The sequence below is a fragment of the Canis lupus genome, chromosome X (assembly GCF_048164855.1).
Source record: "Canis lupus baileyi chromosome X, mCanLup2.hap1, whole genome shotgun sequence".
Lineage (NCBI taxonomy): Eukaryota > Metazoa > Chordata > Mammalia > Carnivora > Canidae > Canis > Canis lupus.
The window spans coordinates 91,584,079-91,602,387 of NC_132876.1; the positions used below are offsets into that span (position 1 = coordinate 91,584,079).

Genomic DNA, 18,309 nt, shown 5'->3' on the forward strand with positions numbered 1-18,309 from the left:
CAAGCCCTGGCAGCTCTCTGCAGCAAACAGTACTGAGTAATAGGTCAAATTTTCTGTGCGTATGTTGAGTGTTTATTAGCCTATTTATACAGATTATCTTGAAGGTTCTATTAGGAGACAGAGGCCACCACTTCTCCTCTAAGCAACAAAAATCACAGGATTCTAACTATAAGTCTAACTAAGAATCCAGGTTGGATCATACCAGTACTACTCAAGACGTGAAGAGTTATTTATATTGAGGACAGTGAGAGAAACTATGACAAATCCAGGAGATAAAAATAGTAATACATTAAATGGAAAACAAGACAGGAAGCAAAAATAGAATGCCATAGAATTCTAGAGATAAAACAACAAATAGGACTCAAGCAACAACTAAAACAAACTAAGAAAACATATGTACCTAAGATCAGTTAAGCTCCTGGCACATGTTTTAAGGACTTAGAGTTCATTTACTCATTATTTATGAAGTCATCTGAGAGCCTAAAACGTTCTTTTTTGCCAGTTACTGTGGGGACATACAGACAATATTGACATTGTCCTTGCCCTCAAGAGCACTATAACAATATCCTAACCAACTGTGAGTGCAATTATTTACACATGAAACAATTAGAGAACAAGGAGGCAACATGTAATGCACTGCAAATAATAGAATATAGGTCATGGCAACATGAAGAGCAGAACAACAAATGAAGCCATACACAGTAGGCAGAACCTCAAAGAGTGGATAAAAGTATGTGTAAGAATTACCTATACATCTAAAGATGTATCACCAAGAGAAAGATGAATCACCAAGAGAAACAAAGAAACTTAAAGCTAGAGCAACAGAATCATGGGTTGTGTTCCATCAATGATTGGGGTAGAGGGGGTGGTGGGATATTGGACCTAGTATACTCTTCAATGCCTTGAGAGTTGAACCCCTACAAAGGGTCAAGAGACAATTCTTGGGCTCACACTGAGTAATGATGTATCTGTAGCTCGTGACCTTTCATAAATCCAGTGAAGGGGAAAGCAGAAAAAAAAAACATACAGAAATAACAAGCATGTACAGGTGTGGAGTTGAAATTTATACCACCTATGTTGTGTATGATTCCTCAAGCTGAGAAGCTAATATAAAATCTGGTTCTGGATCAACAAAACTTCTGGGTGCCTGGCTAACCGAATGCAAAATTTCTCCGCAGGGACAATTCTATAACCCAGACAGCATGGTACTACAGAAAAACCAATCCGTTCTCTAAATGTAACATAGTATCCAGGATTGGATCCTAGAGCAGAAGAAAGACACTGGAGGAAAAACTAGTGAACTCTAAATAAGATCTGGAATTCAGTTAAGAGTAACATACCAGTGTCGGTTTCTTAGTTTTGACAAATGTAGAAGGGTAATATATGGTGTTAGCATTAGGGGGGCTGGCAGGAAATCTCTGTATTGTCATTGCAACTTCTGCATCAATCTAAAATTCATCCAAAACAAGAAGGTGTTTTAAAAAATCCTCACTGGAGAGAAGCTGACTTACAAAAACTAAAAATACAAGAAAACAACCTACCATGAGTGACAGTCAGCAAATGCAATGTCCAAGAGAACCAACACCAACAAATTTTAGGTATTAGACTATCTGAAAGAAAGGATAAAGACAGTTGAGGACTGGTACAGACAAGATGATAAGTTAGTGAAAGAAAAGGCCACTAAAGAAAAAGGACAAAAGATTTTTAAAAAGAAAATGAAAAATAACTTACAGGATATTAAAAATAATTAGACAAAATTGAGAAAAGAACTGGAAGACATAACCGAGGAAATTATCCAGGACTCCCTATAAGAAATAGAGACATGGAAAAAATGAAAGGCTCTAAGAGACATAGAAGATAGAAAGTCCATTATATATGGAAGAGAATCATCAAAGGCAAAGAGAAAGTCTTACAGTGCTTTAGTGAGTTGTTTTCTCATAAATATTTAGAAGAAAATTTGACAATTAGAGTAAAAGTATTAAAACGCTCAATCTGAGAGCACTGGACTAGACCACTATATTGTATTAAGCTTAAGATGCGCATCATTTCCTTCCAGGTGCTTTACATGCAATTATGACCAGGGCTATCTGGTATTAACCATGATTCAGCTATCCAGGGGAGGTCAGCATGTAATTATCCTTTCCAACATCTATTAAAAGAACAAGCCCTCGTCCTAGGAGGTGGAGGAAATGGGGAGATGTTGGTCAAAGAGTACTAATTCTCATTTATAAATTCCAGGGATTTACCATACAGCATGATGACTATAGTTGAAAATATGTATTGTATACTTGAGAGTTGCTATGAAAGTAGATCTTTAACGTTCTCATTGTGACAATAACAAAATTGGGAATTATGCAAAGTGAAAGATGTGTTAACCAACCTTATTGTAGTAGACATTTCACAATGTATATATGTATCAAATCATCACAGGGTACATCTTGAACTTACACAAAGTCATAGGTCAATTACATCTCAATAAAGCTGGGGAAAAAAGGGACAGTCTTAAAAGGCGACTGGGGGAAAATGACATTACAAGGACCCCAAAATGCACAATTAGACTTATTATTAATAATAGTAAAAGGCCAGAAACACCTTCAACTACCAAGCTAGAATTTTAGCCCTAGTTAATTCAAAGATTGAGATGATTTAGCACATATAAACCCCTTAATGAAATAACAAACCATACATTTCAAAAAACCACAAACTGAACGCCAATGGATAAGATGCAAGACACGATGTTTAAAAAAACAAAACAAAACAAAAAACTGGTACGTATGTAGGTAAATCTAAATAGACTATAAAAACAGTGACAGGATTCATTTCAAGAGATAGTAGAAATACAGCATCCAGGAACAAAAGCATGGAAGTTAAGTGAGAGGTGCTTGGAGTTAAAACACCCCAAGGCCTTTGTATTATTTTGGGAGAAGATGGAGATTCTAACTTTCCATTTCAAGTATGCACGGTAAGAGAGTAAGATTAACCACTGAAAGAATAAGCATATAAGACATAAAATTTAAAGAAAAAAAGCAGAGAAGAAAAACAAGAAAAAGTAGACAAAAAAAACTGTGCTAGAAATAAAACCACATATATTAGTAATATATAAGTGGACTAAACTTTTCAGTAAAGACTTTCTCAGATTGAGCTAAAAAAGAAAAAAAATGAAGCCATATGCTGTTTAAGAGACACATCTAAAATATTACATAGAGAGGCTGAAAGCAGAGGGATCTGGAACAATACCCTTGGCAAATACTCATCAGAAGAAAAGTACTTGTTACAACTATAATATCAGACAAAATGAATGTTAAAAGAAAAATCATAATTAGGGATAATTATGGGTCAGTCCATAATGCCAAAGGAAATAATTCATCAATGAGACACAATCTTGAACCTGCACGTCCCTAACAATATAGCTTAAAAATACACAAAGCAAAAACTGACAGAATCCAGTCCCATGAGGATTTCAGGCAGCATTCTCAGAACCAGACAGGTCAAACGGACAAAATATTCCCAAGAATACAGACAATTTGAACAAAGTCCTAAAATTTACCATTTGGATATATTTACAAACTTGTTCTCACCCTCGTCTATCTTTAGAAAATACTCCTACCTCTCAAACACACACAGCACCAACACAGACCACATACTAGGGCACAAAGCAAGTCTCAAAAAAAAAAAATAACAAAGAAGCTTTATCTTACAAACCAAGTTTTCTTGAACAAAAACGCAGCCTCAAATTCTACACATTTGGAAATTACACACACACACACACACACACACACACACACACACACACAATTCCTATTTGGTTTGGTGCATCAATTCTAAAGAAAACTGCAAAATGTCTGGAACAAAGGACAATAAAAATTGCAAACCAAAACTGAAATGCAGCTAATAGCACCACTTTTTTTTAAAGCACAGATTAATGAACTAAGAATGCAACACAAAAAGTTAGAGAAAAACCCAAGGAAACTCCAAGAAAGATCTCCTTAATTCTCTAAAAATGTTGACCCTTTGAGGAGGAACTGTCTGAAGTCGTGGGGCAATGCCTTTTGTGGACAGCATGCAGTGTTCAGACTCATACATGTATATGGTTAGAATGCCATCTCCATCCTAATTATAGCCTGTTCTACAGAGAAGAGGGAGCTCTTTAGATTCACTTATTTGGGAACAGATCAATATATGCTTTCACGAGTTTTTTTTTTTTTTAAGGTGACTCATTAAGAAGGAAAATGCAGATCGCAAATAATCTATCCTGCACCTATTCTAAAATGCTTAAAGCAAGCCTAAGGATTCCATACTTTAGTACAAACCAGGGCATGGGTCCGACTGCCTGGTCTGATGTCATCTCTTCTCCGGACCAAGTTTCTTCAATCCAGACAAGAAAGAAGGAAGGGAAGGATACATGCTCATTAGAAACAATGAAAGAAAGAATAGATGCTCATTTCCTTTTTTTTTTTTTTGTTTTTTTGTAAATGACATTCACACTTCAGAAAACTTTGCTGAAATCTTTCTGCTGCTAGTGTGAGATAATATGAAGCTTCTATTTTTGTAGCCAACAATACATTCTGTTCACAATAAATGATTCAACTTTCTGAAATGTCCATAAAAACGTCTAACCCTTGGGCTTCTGCACTGCCTGAGGCTATTTCAGTGGGGTGGGAACATGCACACAGGGATGTGCCAGCCTGTGAGGTGGTCCACTTCCAATCCCCCGTGGAACAAGATGAAGTAGAAATAGGAGTTTAGAAGCTTGCACAATAACCAAAGAACAAAACACAACAATTTGTAATGATTCTATTTATTAATACATGTATCACAAATGTTCACAATATCAATGCATTCTTGTTGGCATGCTAGACAGAGGCATTGTTTCTTAAGACCTTCTAAAAATATTTTGACTTTTGTTCCCCCTTCACACTCGTTTTTAAATTGATTTGATGAGGTCCTCGATGTCTGTAATGTCGATGCAAAGAAAAAAAGTACAGAAACAAGTAAAATAATGCAACAGCAATTAATTGGGGAAGAACAGAAGTAATATTATTTCCTTCACAGGAGGCAACAATACAGCTTGGTAACAGGATTATACAGGTTTCAACTGCGTGGGGGGGCATGGGGGCACTAAACTGTCTATACACGCCCAGGCACGTAACAATAATGAGCAAGGAGGCCACCTAACCCTCAACAATTTCCTTCATGCATGACACAGGCTTTCTCTTCTCACTGGCGATTACTGCTATGTCTCTTTACATATCCTAGGCAGCCTGAAGAAGGTAGGAAAGAGCCTTAGTAAAGGGAAAACCAAACTGAAGGAGATTAAGCCAAAAGAACAGATCGCTATCAGCTTATCTACACCAAGGGGCAAGGCATTTACCGATCGTGACGAAGGGCTTGCAGGAGCCTTCCACGCTACATGCAGGGCCCAGCGGGGCCAGGGACAGTGCGCTAACCAGTCATCTACAAGGAGCTAGAGTCGGATCGAGTACGGATGGAGGGGCCGGCACGCATGGGGCCTCAGGAGGGGTCCACTAGGACTGGATGCAGGGAACCCGGGTACACTCTGCATGACGGGGCTTCACCAAATGGAACGCTACACAGGATGCGGGCTGGAAGGTGGAGCAGAGACCGTGTGGGCGGGTCAGTTGCACGCTGGCTGGGGGTTAGGGAGCGCGGGGCAGGTGTGTTATGGACTGTGCTCTATCATCCTCGGGAAGTCTCTCAAAGATTGCTGTGGTTCCTTTTGAAAGCAGGTCTCTTATTCCATCGTTCTTGAAAGACTGAGAGAGAAATTAAAACCTGTAAGTGACTGACCCGTCACCAGGACTTAAAAATAAGGTAACAAGCTAAAAGGAGCATTCTATACACTTTGCACAGCGAGGACCACACCTCCTCCCCAGCACCACAGAAATGAGGTTTCAGCACGGGCACAGGTGCCACTGAGATCGAGTGAGTTTAGTGGCCAGGTGGTACCCTCACCCCAAGGGAGGACCCCGAAATCAAACGCTGCCCACATCCACTCACCTTCCTTACACCATCTCATACTGGTTGGCCGTGATGAATCGGGACAGACAGCAGGCCAGCAGCATGCCGATCAGCTGTTGCCAGAAGGAGAAACGAAGACCACAATCTTAAGTCACTGAACTACACACTTCTTTGACCCCTGAAGATATAGTTTTTAACAACTGAGGGCTTTTGTATGCGAATAAGATAAAGGGCACTGGAGAAAAAGATCAAACGGGATTTCAGGGGTGAGATATGAGACTGCTAGGACAGGACAACTGAAGCTTCTAGAACTGGCCCTAAGGTTCCACTCTAGCCTGCTCTGGCAGCTTCAAAACAACTTTTGACATGTAAGCTTTTTGAAAATTTATTCATTTTTAAAATATTTTATGAGAGTGGTGAAAAAATGGAAGCAGCAGAGAACTAGCGAGGTATGTACCAAAAGACCAAACATACACATTGGGAAGGTACCTCAATATGGTGTGATCCCTCAGCCATACACGGCCGACAGGGTAATAGTTCTTTCCTTGAGGCAATGAGACACTATTTCTTGACTACGTGAGTTTGCCAGTTGAAGTAAGAAAGTCATGGCTTGTGAGAGGTAGGTGTTGGGGTGGGAGAAGGGGAAATCAGGGCCTTACTTTCTCTCTGTCTCTCACCAGGTAGACACTGTAGGCCTAAACTTTGGTTTCCACCTCAGTTGGGTGGAATCCGATGCTCTGAGGGGTGGGGCCCAGCACTGGGGTTTTAACAAGCCTTCTAGGTGAGAGAAGCACTCATGTGGCCCACATGGTTGCCCTTATCTTTCAGGTGGGACACTTGCAGCCACACCAGGTCCCACTCATTGTTGGTTGGGGCAGCCCCTGAACTCAGTTCCCCTGGCTTTCTACCCGCCCATTCGGATACCAAGTCCCTGGCTACGTTTCTTGCTGAAATCCCAGATTGTTCTCTTCCTTTTTTAAAGTAAAACTACACTGTGACATATAAAAACTGTAAGTTCTGTCAGGTGAGGAAAAATCACCACGTTATTGGACTCAGCCTATCTCCTACTAAGGCTCTGGCCAACATCATTTTGTGCCACAAAATACATAGTATCATGCCCATACCACCAAATCACCAAAGGAGCTATGGCTGTAACTGCCACAATTCTCTTCCAAATGACACGAATTATAATCCCCTCCTGACTATAAGGACTATGACCCCTGTAGCTTGTCCCTTTTCATTAGAACTGCCATTTCCTAGGAACAACATATACCAGAACATACTTGATTTTTTTTTTTGAGAGAGAGCGAGTGAGCAGGTAGGAAGGGGAAAAGGGAGAGAGGGGGAGAGAGAGAGAGAGAGAGAGAGAGAGAGAATCTCAAGCAGGCTCCACACCCAGCACAGAACCTGATGTGGGGCTCAGTCTCACGATTCTGGGATCATGACTTGAGCCAAAAATCAAGAGTTAGACACTCAACCAACTGTACAACCCAGGCGCCCCAGAACACACTTGATACTCTTAAAAATCAGATTTTGGCCACAAAACAGGCAAGCATTAGAGGTGTAACATATTCAAGTGTATCAAGTTATTTAACCCTTACCACATCCCTGTATAATATTACCATTCTGACCTTCCAGATAAGAAAATGGGCTCAGGGGAGGTTAAAGAATTTTCCCTCAAACCACCCAGGTAGCTCACACAGAACTTAAGGTTCCATCCTCTTCCCCTAGCAGAGGACAGCCTCTTTCCTTGCCTCCCACCCCTACAGCTCAGCCTAGACCTGTCCTTTCCAGAATCACTCCTCTGTCTCACAACATCAGGGGTTCCTTTCCTGCCTTATACTGCAAACTTTAGAGAGAGGGTTTTCAGTGGGCAACTCTTCATCTGATCTCGAGTTCCTAAACTCTTTTTTCTTTGTAAAGCTGATCAGTTTAGTGTCTCCTTGTTGGGCTCACATGTGCTTAGAGCATGTACGCTAGTTAGCATTCCATTTCATGGTTTGCCACACTGCTACAATTCAGTGCTTGCCGATGCTCCTGGCCTCCGTGGCAATTCACAAGCCACACAGCCAGAAGATTCTTTAGAATGTCTAATTATTTCTTGTTTCTAAAACTTCTGCTTTCAGGGAAATATAGCATGTGCCTCCACTTTTTTTTTTTTTTAAAAAAACAGGAACAGCATCATTCTTAAGCACTGGGCATACTTTGTCACAGAAACAATAACTTCTAAAAATATTGGTATAAATAAAAGCTACTTGCTTTGAAACTTACTATATTTTATCCTGAAACTAATAATACAGTACATGTTAACTAAATTGAATTTAAGTAAAAATGTTTTTAAAAAGATGATTTAAAAAAAAAAAACAACCAAAAACCTTACTGTATTTTATATTTCTGGGGCAAAATCATACCTTCTGTTTGCCCATGGAAAAAGACAGATTTTTAAAAATTAATTTTCAACATCTACTAAGAAATTTGCTTTCCTTAAAAAAAAAAAACACAACGCATCCTGAACTAAGGTTTATACAAACTATGTGAAAACAGTTTTTTGTACATACTTGCTTTTATTTTAGTTAATTCTACTGTAAGAAAACTAGGATTTGGGGTATAGTAGGTATTTTGGATTATTCACAGGGTTATGGATTTCAAATCTGCTATGGTGTTTTTACCATGTTTGAAGGAAAACTTTGACTTCTACCCTCCATAAGTACCAAGTCAATGGAAAGCCAGGGGTTATGTGTGTGTGGGGAGCATCCTATACTTCATAGCAGCTGTTACCAGGTGATTTCTGGGTATATAACAGGAAGCCTGTTCAGCCAATGCCAGAGCCTCTGCCTCAGTGTGAGTCAGGACAAACACTTGCTTGCCACTAGACTCAGTTCATCTGTACACAGAAAAGTCCATCCTTCTGTAAACAAAACCTTGTTCCAGCCTAACTATAAGTAAAAAGCACTCTAGGAGCGGAGGTATGTGCTGGGCCCTGAGAAGCACACTGCTGATACGTGTCCTGGCTTCAGTAAATAGGCCCTGGGACTTCTGCTTTAAGCCCCGGATGGAGAGAGCTAAAGGAGAGCTGGTCTCTCATGCTGGAAACCCCTCAGGATGGAGACCCCCAGAACCACCAGTCGCCATTCCATGGCCGGTGAAAGGCCTGGTGCTGTCTGGCCTCTGGTGTTTTAGATCAGATTATTTATACTTGGTTGACTAAGACTTTATAATTAGTCTTCATCTGTTTTGTTTTTTTGAGCTAACATTTTATTTTTACCACTGTCTGCCTTGACAGTACTACATTCTGCTTTCTTTTGGGTCATGGAAATCTCAGGGATGCTCTGTTGCTTCAAGAATTGAGAAGCCAGAAAGGGCCTCTAGAAGGCTGACTCTGGGCCCTCCCGCAGAGACAGCCTGAGAGGTCTGAGCGCCATGAAGCTCTAGTGAGTGACATGGGCTGTATCGCTGGGGCTCTGTCAATCTCTGGGAATAGGGTGGATGCCAAGAGGTGGGAGAGAGGGGCTCAAGAGAGGTGGAGGCCCAGGTCAGCAAAGACAAGACATGCAAGGGCAATCGGCTGAGGGCATCCTCCCTGCCATCACCATGGGAGGCAGATGTAGCCCAATCCCCGGTTCCTGAGGGGCACAGAGAGGACAGCAAAGTCATAAAGGCAACTTTCTTAACCAGCCAGCGACAAGCAATAGGTCAAAAGCTTAGGTCCTTATAATGCCTGTGGAGATGGTATAGCTAATGACTGAAGTGGTAAACTAAATAAAACTTCCATGTCTTTGGGAAAGTGCTGAGGAATCTGGTTTGATATAAAACTGCATAAATGCTCTTAGGGACCATCTCAGGCCCTGCAGAGACCAGGGAAATAAGTAGTTCCGTTAGCCTTCTTTGGCCATGTCTCATCAAGGCTAGCAATAGCTTTGGCCTGTCCTTTGTACAGAAAAGGTAAACAAGTCCCAGAAAAGAATTCCTGGTTCATAATAAAGCATCCCAGCAGCCTGTGGGCACTGGGGGAGGTCCCACAGGGGTGAGGGTCAGGGGATGGATGTGTAGCAGGAAGACCCGTGTTTTTTGATGAGTACCTTTCTCCTTTCAATTTCACAGATTCAAACCCTTTCATTATAAAAGCACAAGATGAATTCCCTGTAGTTTCTATGTGAGGCAAGAATGAGGGTGATTTCTGGCCCAAAAGTTTAAAACAGCAGGCCAGGCGGGGAGGTCAGAATTGTAAGCCTGGATCTAGAATAGCAGCCTACCCTTAAGCAAACCACTCAACTCTCCTCCCTCTTCTAGAAAACAGCCCTACCACCCCCACTCAGGACTATAACATTCTGTGGTGTGGAGGGTTAATCCATCCTAATGCGTTCCAAGTATAGCGAAGCCCTGACTGTTTGCATTGGATACAGAAGTGTTTCCACTCCCAGCCTGCAACACAGAGCAGAGAGCCAACCAAGGTGAGAGGCGATGTCACAAATGGAGTAAGTGTCCAGACTCAGACACCCTCAGCTTTGGCCTTCAGGCCATGTTAGGGGCAGGGTAGTCGACATTCCCATTCTCATTCCCTCCCTGCCTCTCCCTCTCATGCACGCATGCAGGCACACACACACACATACTCTAACTCTGCTTGGGTTTATGTCTATCTCCAAGCTCTCTTGAGTAAAAGAGTAGCTGCCAAAGATGCAGGGAGGTACACTATCAAAACACATTCAACTTCCTGCTATGAATTTATAGAGGAGCAGGACCTGTCCATCGAGTCCAGACAAATGGGCTCTCCCTTGACAGGGCCTACGCAATGGGGGTTTGTGAAGAGAAGCATTAAAGGCCTGCCCAAATCCTGCTGCCCCCAAAGAGAACTCAAGGGCTTTACCTTGGCTGCATTAGCTAACTTGGGACAACGTTTTTGCACAGTCTATGAAGAGGCTAGACGCGGCTTAGTTTTCCTTGTATATTACATCACTTTTAGTTTCTGACACAACAAAAGTACAAGGCAGTTAGTTCCCACAGATGACAGCATGGATGTGGATGTCACAAGAGCAGGCGAGGGAAAGGGCAAGGAGCAGATGGAGGGCGGGTGAAGAAAGGGGAGGAGAGAGAGCAAAAGAGAGTGAGAGCGAGTGCTCTGTTCTTTCCTACCTCCTTTGGCCTCTACTCAGTAGAACCTGCTTTAGTATAGGGAGGCCAAGACAAACCAACATGATTGATTCCCCTAAATCAGTTTTACTCTGACACTGGTCCTAAAAAATTTGAACATGTACAGCTAAAGCTTTGGTTCTGGGCCACTGACCAGGATCAGTATGGCTAATTCTTCTTCAATAGGATCTGGTAAGTCACCACCACCATCCTGGAGAAGCCTTGGCTCTATTGGTATCTGGAAGCCAACTTCAGCTTCCAGGAACCCCAAGGCTGCTGGCACCATTAAAAGCCACAGCTCCTAACTGATCATGCTAGTAAAAGCCAGCTACGGCTCTTTTTCTCCCTGCCTCAAGCTGAGCATGCCAGGTCTCAAGTCTCTGCCCCACTGCACCCGTCTGCTCATGTGGGTGAATGGTATTGGCTAGGCGATGGCATTGGGCTTTGCGTTTTGTTGTCTTATCCTGACCACTATGTGGTACCTTGATGAGACCTACAATCTCTGCAGAGAGTTTCTGTTCAGAAGTTCCCTCCGGGGCTTTGGCTCCTCTCTCAGTGCCCCAGAGGGCCACAGAGCAAACTCAACAATCCCCATGTCGGGGATTTCTTTCAAGGTTAGCACAGATTAATGCTCATCAGGCATTTTGTCTAAAGCCTAAATCCTTGCATCCACCCCCCTTCCTAGGGAAGCAGGAGAGAGAAGCAGAAGAGAGATCTTAATCAGATGCTTTATGACTTGCTTTACTCCACTAATGAAAATGGGAGAATCCTCCATGCCCCTCATGGCCGGACAAGGAATATTCTTGGATGATAACATGCTTTATCCATAAGATTCTGGGCTCTGCAAGGCCCTCTTCTCCCCATGGAGAGTATTGGCATCATGTCCCTTTACAGTTCTAGGAGAGCCAGAAGGGGAGACCTTCACCTATATTCCTTCCCCCAAGGGGACAGTCATCCTTAGCCACCAAGCACGAGTATGGCCTGTCAGTGTCATTAACCTGACATTGCCATCTTGTACACAGCTGTATCGGACATGAGTCCCAGATCCTCTAAAATGTCTCCAGGCCATCACAGACATGTCACTGAAGTGTTACTACTTAAGTGTGATAGCTATTGAAAGAAAGTTTGGGGCAGCAACCTTTTGCAAAACGTCTCTGGAGATGAACTGGCACCGTCTGTGGTGCCATTGGGGTTTGTGTGTTGGTGTGCTGAGGGTTTAAAGTCACTTCATGAGTTGCAAAGAAATGAAGCAGCATGGCAAAAGAATGTTGAAACTGCCCCAAGGAGCATGCACTCCTGTGGGATGAGTCCACATGCTCTTGTGAGATGAAATGTCACCGTGGGTTTCTGTAACTACTGAATAAGCAGTTTGTCAACTGACCTGGGGCTACACCCTCTCTTTGCAAAAAAAAAACAAAAAAACAAAAAACTACCAGGGAAATGTTCTAGTCTTTGATCCAGGTACAGATTACATAGGTACGTTCATGCTGTGCTGATCTATTAGGTTGTGTGTTTATAATTTATGTACTTTTCTGGATATGCCATATTTCAGTGAAAAAAGTTTTAAGAATGAACTTGGCTAGAAGGAAAGTGTGTCTATATTGCTAGGCAGGCAGGAAAGAGGTGTGGGGGTGGGTGGCAGGGAAAAGGTAAAGATAGTCTAAGAGAGCAAATAGAGAATTCAGGCCAGGAAAAATTAGAGGACTAGAAACATTACTGCAAGAATGTTAATTGGGCTTTGTTGGAAAACCGATCTGTTGGTCAGAAAAATTCAGAGTTAAACATACATCAAGTTTTCATTTGGTTGTTAAATATACATGCCAATCCTCTCTCCCACAGCAATACCAGAGCAATAATATTATCATTTGGCTGGGAGTTCAGAGGCTTGTGGGACACTGCACTGCCCGGTGAGGGTGGGCTAAATTTGAGAGTTAGCTTGATCTTGCTCTACCCTTGAGTACGTGGGGCTCACTTCGTTTGCAGAATTACTTCTCCTGTTCTTTTATAGAGGCTGGGTGGAGATAAAGGGATATAAGATTTAACATACCAAAAATTAAGTTTCCTCTTAAGGAACACTCATTAAACTTAGGATTCAAATAATGATCATGAGATGGCGTTTGCTAAGTGTAGGCTTTCTGTGGAAGGAGACCCCTCATGCAGAATCGACAGGAACTTAAGCACAAAACAGGGCCAGGCCAGCCAGGGAAAAAAGCCTCCCCCAAATCCAGACCAGCCGGTTGATGTTTGGAGTTGTTTCTGCTCCAATTAAGCCGGCACTTTGTTCAGTTAACCTCCATTTGACCTACAGAGAAGCAAGTTGTTTTCTGGAGCTAGTCATTAGGTGAACTGTAACCAATATTCCCTTGATGGCAAAACTTCATTTAAGTTGAAAAAGGAAAATCAATAAACAGATGACCTGAGGACTAATGAGCAAGGAGCCCTGACCCCATCTATCAGCCTCTCCCAAGGCCCAGGGGGGCAGGTGGGGAATCCAGAGGCCAGGGAGGGAAGCTAGGCCAGGCCTGACCACACAACTACACAGTCTACCTGGGAGAATGCGATTCCAAAAGCGACTCCAGCGATGATCCCCATGTTGGTCTCCATGAAACTGGTCACCAGATCGTAACAACCCTGCAAACAGAGAGAGAGAGAGAGAGAGAGAGAGCCTCAGAGACGTGTTTTACTCCCAGGCCAGACTGGGCTGTGTTACCTTGCAACACTCCCAACATACAGTCCCACTCGCAGTCAGCAAATGCAACTGTGACTCACCCTAGGAACTCACTAGCATTCTTTTCAAACTGAAAAAAAAAGAAAAATTTTGAACATACAAAAAGGTATAGAAAGTGGTACGGTGAACCCCCAAGTGACTCGTTCTCTAAGCTCACAGTGAACACGTGGCCAATCTTGTTTCATTGAAATCTGCTCAACTCTCCTCCCCTGGCTAGATTATTTTAAAGCAAGTCCCAGATATATACTTTCAACCAGAAATGTTTCAGTGGTAGGATTAAGGGTAGCAGGAGATCTGTCAGACCTAGGAAGTGAACCTGTAGAGGTACAGAAGGAGACTCCAACCATACAAAGGCATTCCACATCCTTGCACAGAAAGACTCGGGATCATAAACATAGTTACTAGCATTTTGACAACAAAGATACAATCTTAGAAAAATAAAGTGAAATCATCAGGTTAGAGGAGGGTGTTTGAATGCCTGCCACCTTTAGAGTGTTTGAGGGTTCTTCCTAAGGAGACCAGTAAGTTAATTTTTTAATAGGGAAAAACCTATGTTTTCAAGTCATCTTTTCCACAAATTTACTATGTATAAGTCACTTCTCCTTTCTAGATATCAATGACTTCATCCATAAAATGAAATGAATTTCCCTTCAACATACTATGAAATCTCCAAATGTTGTGATTAAAACCAACATCCATTTTACCAATTTCAATGTTAGTTTAATACTGATAAAATGAATCTCCTTTCTTTAAAATAAATGATCTGGTTGGAGTTCAACAAGGATGATAAACAAGTGTTTTTACTGTTGTTATCCAGGATTACATTTTATCACCCTAATCCAGGGAGGAAACATCAAATTTTGCGTATCATCCATAATACAAAGGCAAAGGCCGATTCTTCTTGTTAAATGCTTGACAGGTCGAACTGTGTGTGTGCGTGTTTGTGTGTGTGTGTGTGTGTGTGTGACTGTGTCTGTCTGTCTGTCTGTGTGTTTAGATGTATTATTTATTTGAAACCAGGCCAAGTGAGCCTAGATTTCTGAACTGACTTCTACAGTCTCAGAAAACATGGTCTTTTTCCAGTTTTCTGAAAAAGGGCTTCTACTTGAATGTATGAAGTCTGCAGAAATCAAGACATTAATTTCATAAGCAGGGTTAAAAAGGATTCTTGTTTATCAAGGCATACTAAATTGCAATAATATCCGAAGAACACAAAAAACCACGTCTCCCATATTTAAATTCGAAATTTAGCAATTTAATGTTTCTCAGAGCTTATGAAAATTCTACCAGCACTGTACCTTCTAATAAGTGATATTTTATGCGTCTGCAGTCTGTCTACAGAGGAGAAATGCATTAACTTAGCAGCAGTGCTTTGACACGTGTTTTCAATGCAATGGGCCAACTATACTCCTTGGTTAGCTGATGCAAATTTGAAGGCTGGGGGCGGGTGGGAAAGGAAATATGTTTCTGCTCATGAGGAATTTTGAAATTTGATTCTCTCTTTGTAGTAAAAGACTGCTTGCTGATTTCATTTTTACTAGGGAAAGTATATATTACACTACTTTTCAAAAGGTAGTGGAAGGGTGAGCAGGTTGGGTTAGGAAGATTTCAAGGTAAGAAGAGAAGAGAGAAGGGACGGATATTCAAACACTTTCCCGATGTGTAGCAGCTATGACCTCATTTTGCCGAGGTGGCCATCATGACCGTATCTCTCCCCCCACCCATGATGGTTGGGCAGAGGAATGAAGTTCAGCCCAACACCAATGGTAGGTCACCTCAAGCTATGGAATCCCAAACCCAACAAAAGAAACCAGAGAGAAGTGAGGTGGGTGATTTTTTTTTTACTCTGCAATATATTTTGGCATAAATATTTTTTCTATGAACTTCAATTCTGCATGTAAGTGGAATATATTTTTCTGACATATGATTTCTGTTCCATTGTAGGAGATTCCAGAATCAACTACATTTTTAATAAGCTCACTCCAGCCAGCAAGAGAAACCAGAAGAATGAGGTTCCCACTGTTAGTACAACTGTGACAAAATCATTTTAAAAGTTGTTCCTCAAAATAGGCTTTTCCCAGGGCAGCATCAGCAGCACCTGAGAGTTTTCGAGAAATGCAGCAACTGAGGTCTCCATCCAGACTTCCTCCATCAGAATCTGCCAAATCCCTGGGTTATTCATTTTTAATGAATGTTAATGAATATGTTCTTTAAATAGACGTTTCAGCTGCCCATTAAAACTTGAGGAGCCCCCTTCTAGAAGAAAAGTTCTCCCATGGCTTTTCACTCCAAAGAAGAAAGCAAATTAATGAATCCTATCTAGTAGGGGAGGTTACTTAAAATGAGAAGATAAAAGTAATTTCGCTTCTTTGTTGTTATCTAAACAGTAGACAACCAAGGGTGAGTTAAATGCTTTCCATCTCCGGATTCTTCTCTGTCACTCACCAGGCCGCCCGGCGAGCCCATTCTCCAGGTCTCAGCACAGATCTGCACACAGCAGGGCCATGTTTGCATTCCACCTCATGTTCTCTCCTACATCGTGATCTGATCTGCCTACAACGATCTCTTTTCCTTTCCTCAGATGAAAGCCTGGTGGTCAGGTGTGAGATAAACTTAAGGAGACCTGCTAAGCAGCCTAGGAAATATCCAGAAACAGAGCCGGTCCTTTGCTCACCCTCTCAGCATGTCGAAATGAAGACAGTTACCAACAGGAAACATCTGTAAGCAGTGGACTTAGAACCCTAGGAGTAGACAGCTAGTCCCAGTTGGGTTCTGGGAAGAGGAGTCTCAGTGGCTGCCAACCAGAATAACCATCTCTCTCCCTCTTGCCCTTGCACTTAAAAAATGTCAAGGATTCCAATGGAGTCAGGGGCTCGGTCGGTGCTGTCAGCCATGTGAACTTGCAGATATTTCACCATCCTGCCGGCAAAGCCAAAATAAATTCCATCCCTTGAACAAGACAATAAACATCCTGTGTAACTAGTCTCACCTTCCAGCCTGCTCTCTCCCAGTGACTTGCACAGGGCAGGGTTCTCTGGCTGCCACGTGAGAGCCAAGTGTCCTCTTTCTGTGCTCTTAAGTCATAGGATTTAAGACACAAAAAGATCTACAGGGATTTTAGAATGTGTGTAGATAGATAATAGGATTCTGCAGAACTACTGTGTGGCCGTAGTCAAGCCTCCTGGACAAGGGAGTCAGGAGAGAGGGTGCTAACACAGATGAGATTCTACTCTTAGCATATTCACCACAGCTCTCTCTCCTGCCTTTTACAGGGGAGGCATCTGAGACTCAGACCCTGGACCTCATTTGTCTCAGAGGTTCGTATGGGCATGAAATGGGAATATCTGATGGGACTCACTAGTCAAATTTCAGTCTTTACTCACTTTTTCTCTATGGATCAAGCCAGGTTGGAGATATTAAGTAACTTTCCCAGGGCTTTGAAGGGCCCAGGAAAATGTTAAGCAGGATGGCAAGGCGATAGCGTAGTATAGTGGGTGGAGGAAGGCAGTAAGGTAAATTTGTAGATTATCAATGACATGAAAAAAATGCCACCCTATCTTTTTTTCTGGAAATAATTCTAAGGATCATAGAGATACACTATGGGATAGGACTTTAAACTTGCTTTTGAAGACTAACAAAGATCCTCCCTCCAAGAACCTGCCACACCATTCCTCATAAAGGACACAGTGTGGTGTAGTGGAGGACGAGCGTCACCGTCATCCTGCTGCTGTTTACATTGCAGTTAACACTGCACATCACAGGTAACGTATCTCTTGTCCTTACTTGGGGCCAGGCACTGCGTGTTAGATACCTGAATCTCACTCAGGCCTCATATTGATCCTGAGAGGCAGGAGCGATCATCTCCCTTTTATTTTATTTTATTTTTTTAATTTTTATTTATTTATGATAGTCACACACACAGAGAGAGAGAGAGAGAGAGAGAGAGAGAGAGAGGCAGAGACACAGGCAGAGGGAGAAGCAGGCTCCATGCACTGGGAGCCCGACGTGGGATTCGATCCCGGGTCTCCAGGATCGCGCCCTGGGCCAAAGGCAGGCGCCAAACCGCTATGCCACCCAGGGATCCCTCATCTCCCTTTTATAGCTGAGAAAAATAAGACCAAGAAAGCTTAAGTGACTTGATCAAGGCTGTACCACCAGTGAGCAGCTGAGTTGGAATTTAAACTGCAGGTGGATGCCAGAGCCCACACTCCTGACTTCTAGATCCCCAACTTTCAGAAAAGGAAGTTTAGGAGTAAAAAAAAAAAAAGACTTCATCCAAGTTGATGGTTACTGCTTCTACAAACAACCCTCTGAGGCTTTGTCATGCCAAGACCTCACTGCCGTGATGTGCTTCTTGTCTTTATAGATAGGAGCGTCCATGGGAGCCAGGACTGCCTGGTGCTTCATAAAATGGCAGCATACAATGGAATATTCCTCAGCCATTAGAAACGACAAATACCCACCATTTACTTCGA

At 42.3% G+C, this 18,309-nt stretch overlaps 1 protein-coding gene across 2 annotated transcripts in view; it reads right to left on the bottom strand.

Annotated features, from left to right (window-relative positions):
- Positions 1-4,782: 4,782 nt before the first annotated feature.
- The window catches only part of TSPAN7 (tetraspanin 7), a 128,410-nt gene continuing 114,883 nt past the window's right edge, over positions 4,783-18,309 (bottom strand). For both annotated transcript variants that reach the window (XM_072815160.1, XM_072815161.1), the window contains 3 exons: positions 13,654-13,737; positions 6,019-6,092; positions 4,783-5,774 (listed from right to left, as the gene is read on the bottom strand). In XM_072815160.1, the coding sequence (XP_072671261.1) occupies positions 6,024-6,092; positions 13,654-13,737 (153 nt within the window). In that variant the 3' untranslated portion in view covers positions 4,783-5,774; positions 6,019-6,023. The remainder of the gene's footprint in view (positions 5,775-6,018; positions 6,093-13,653; positions 13,738-18,309) is intronic.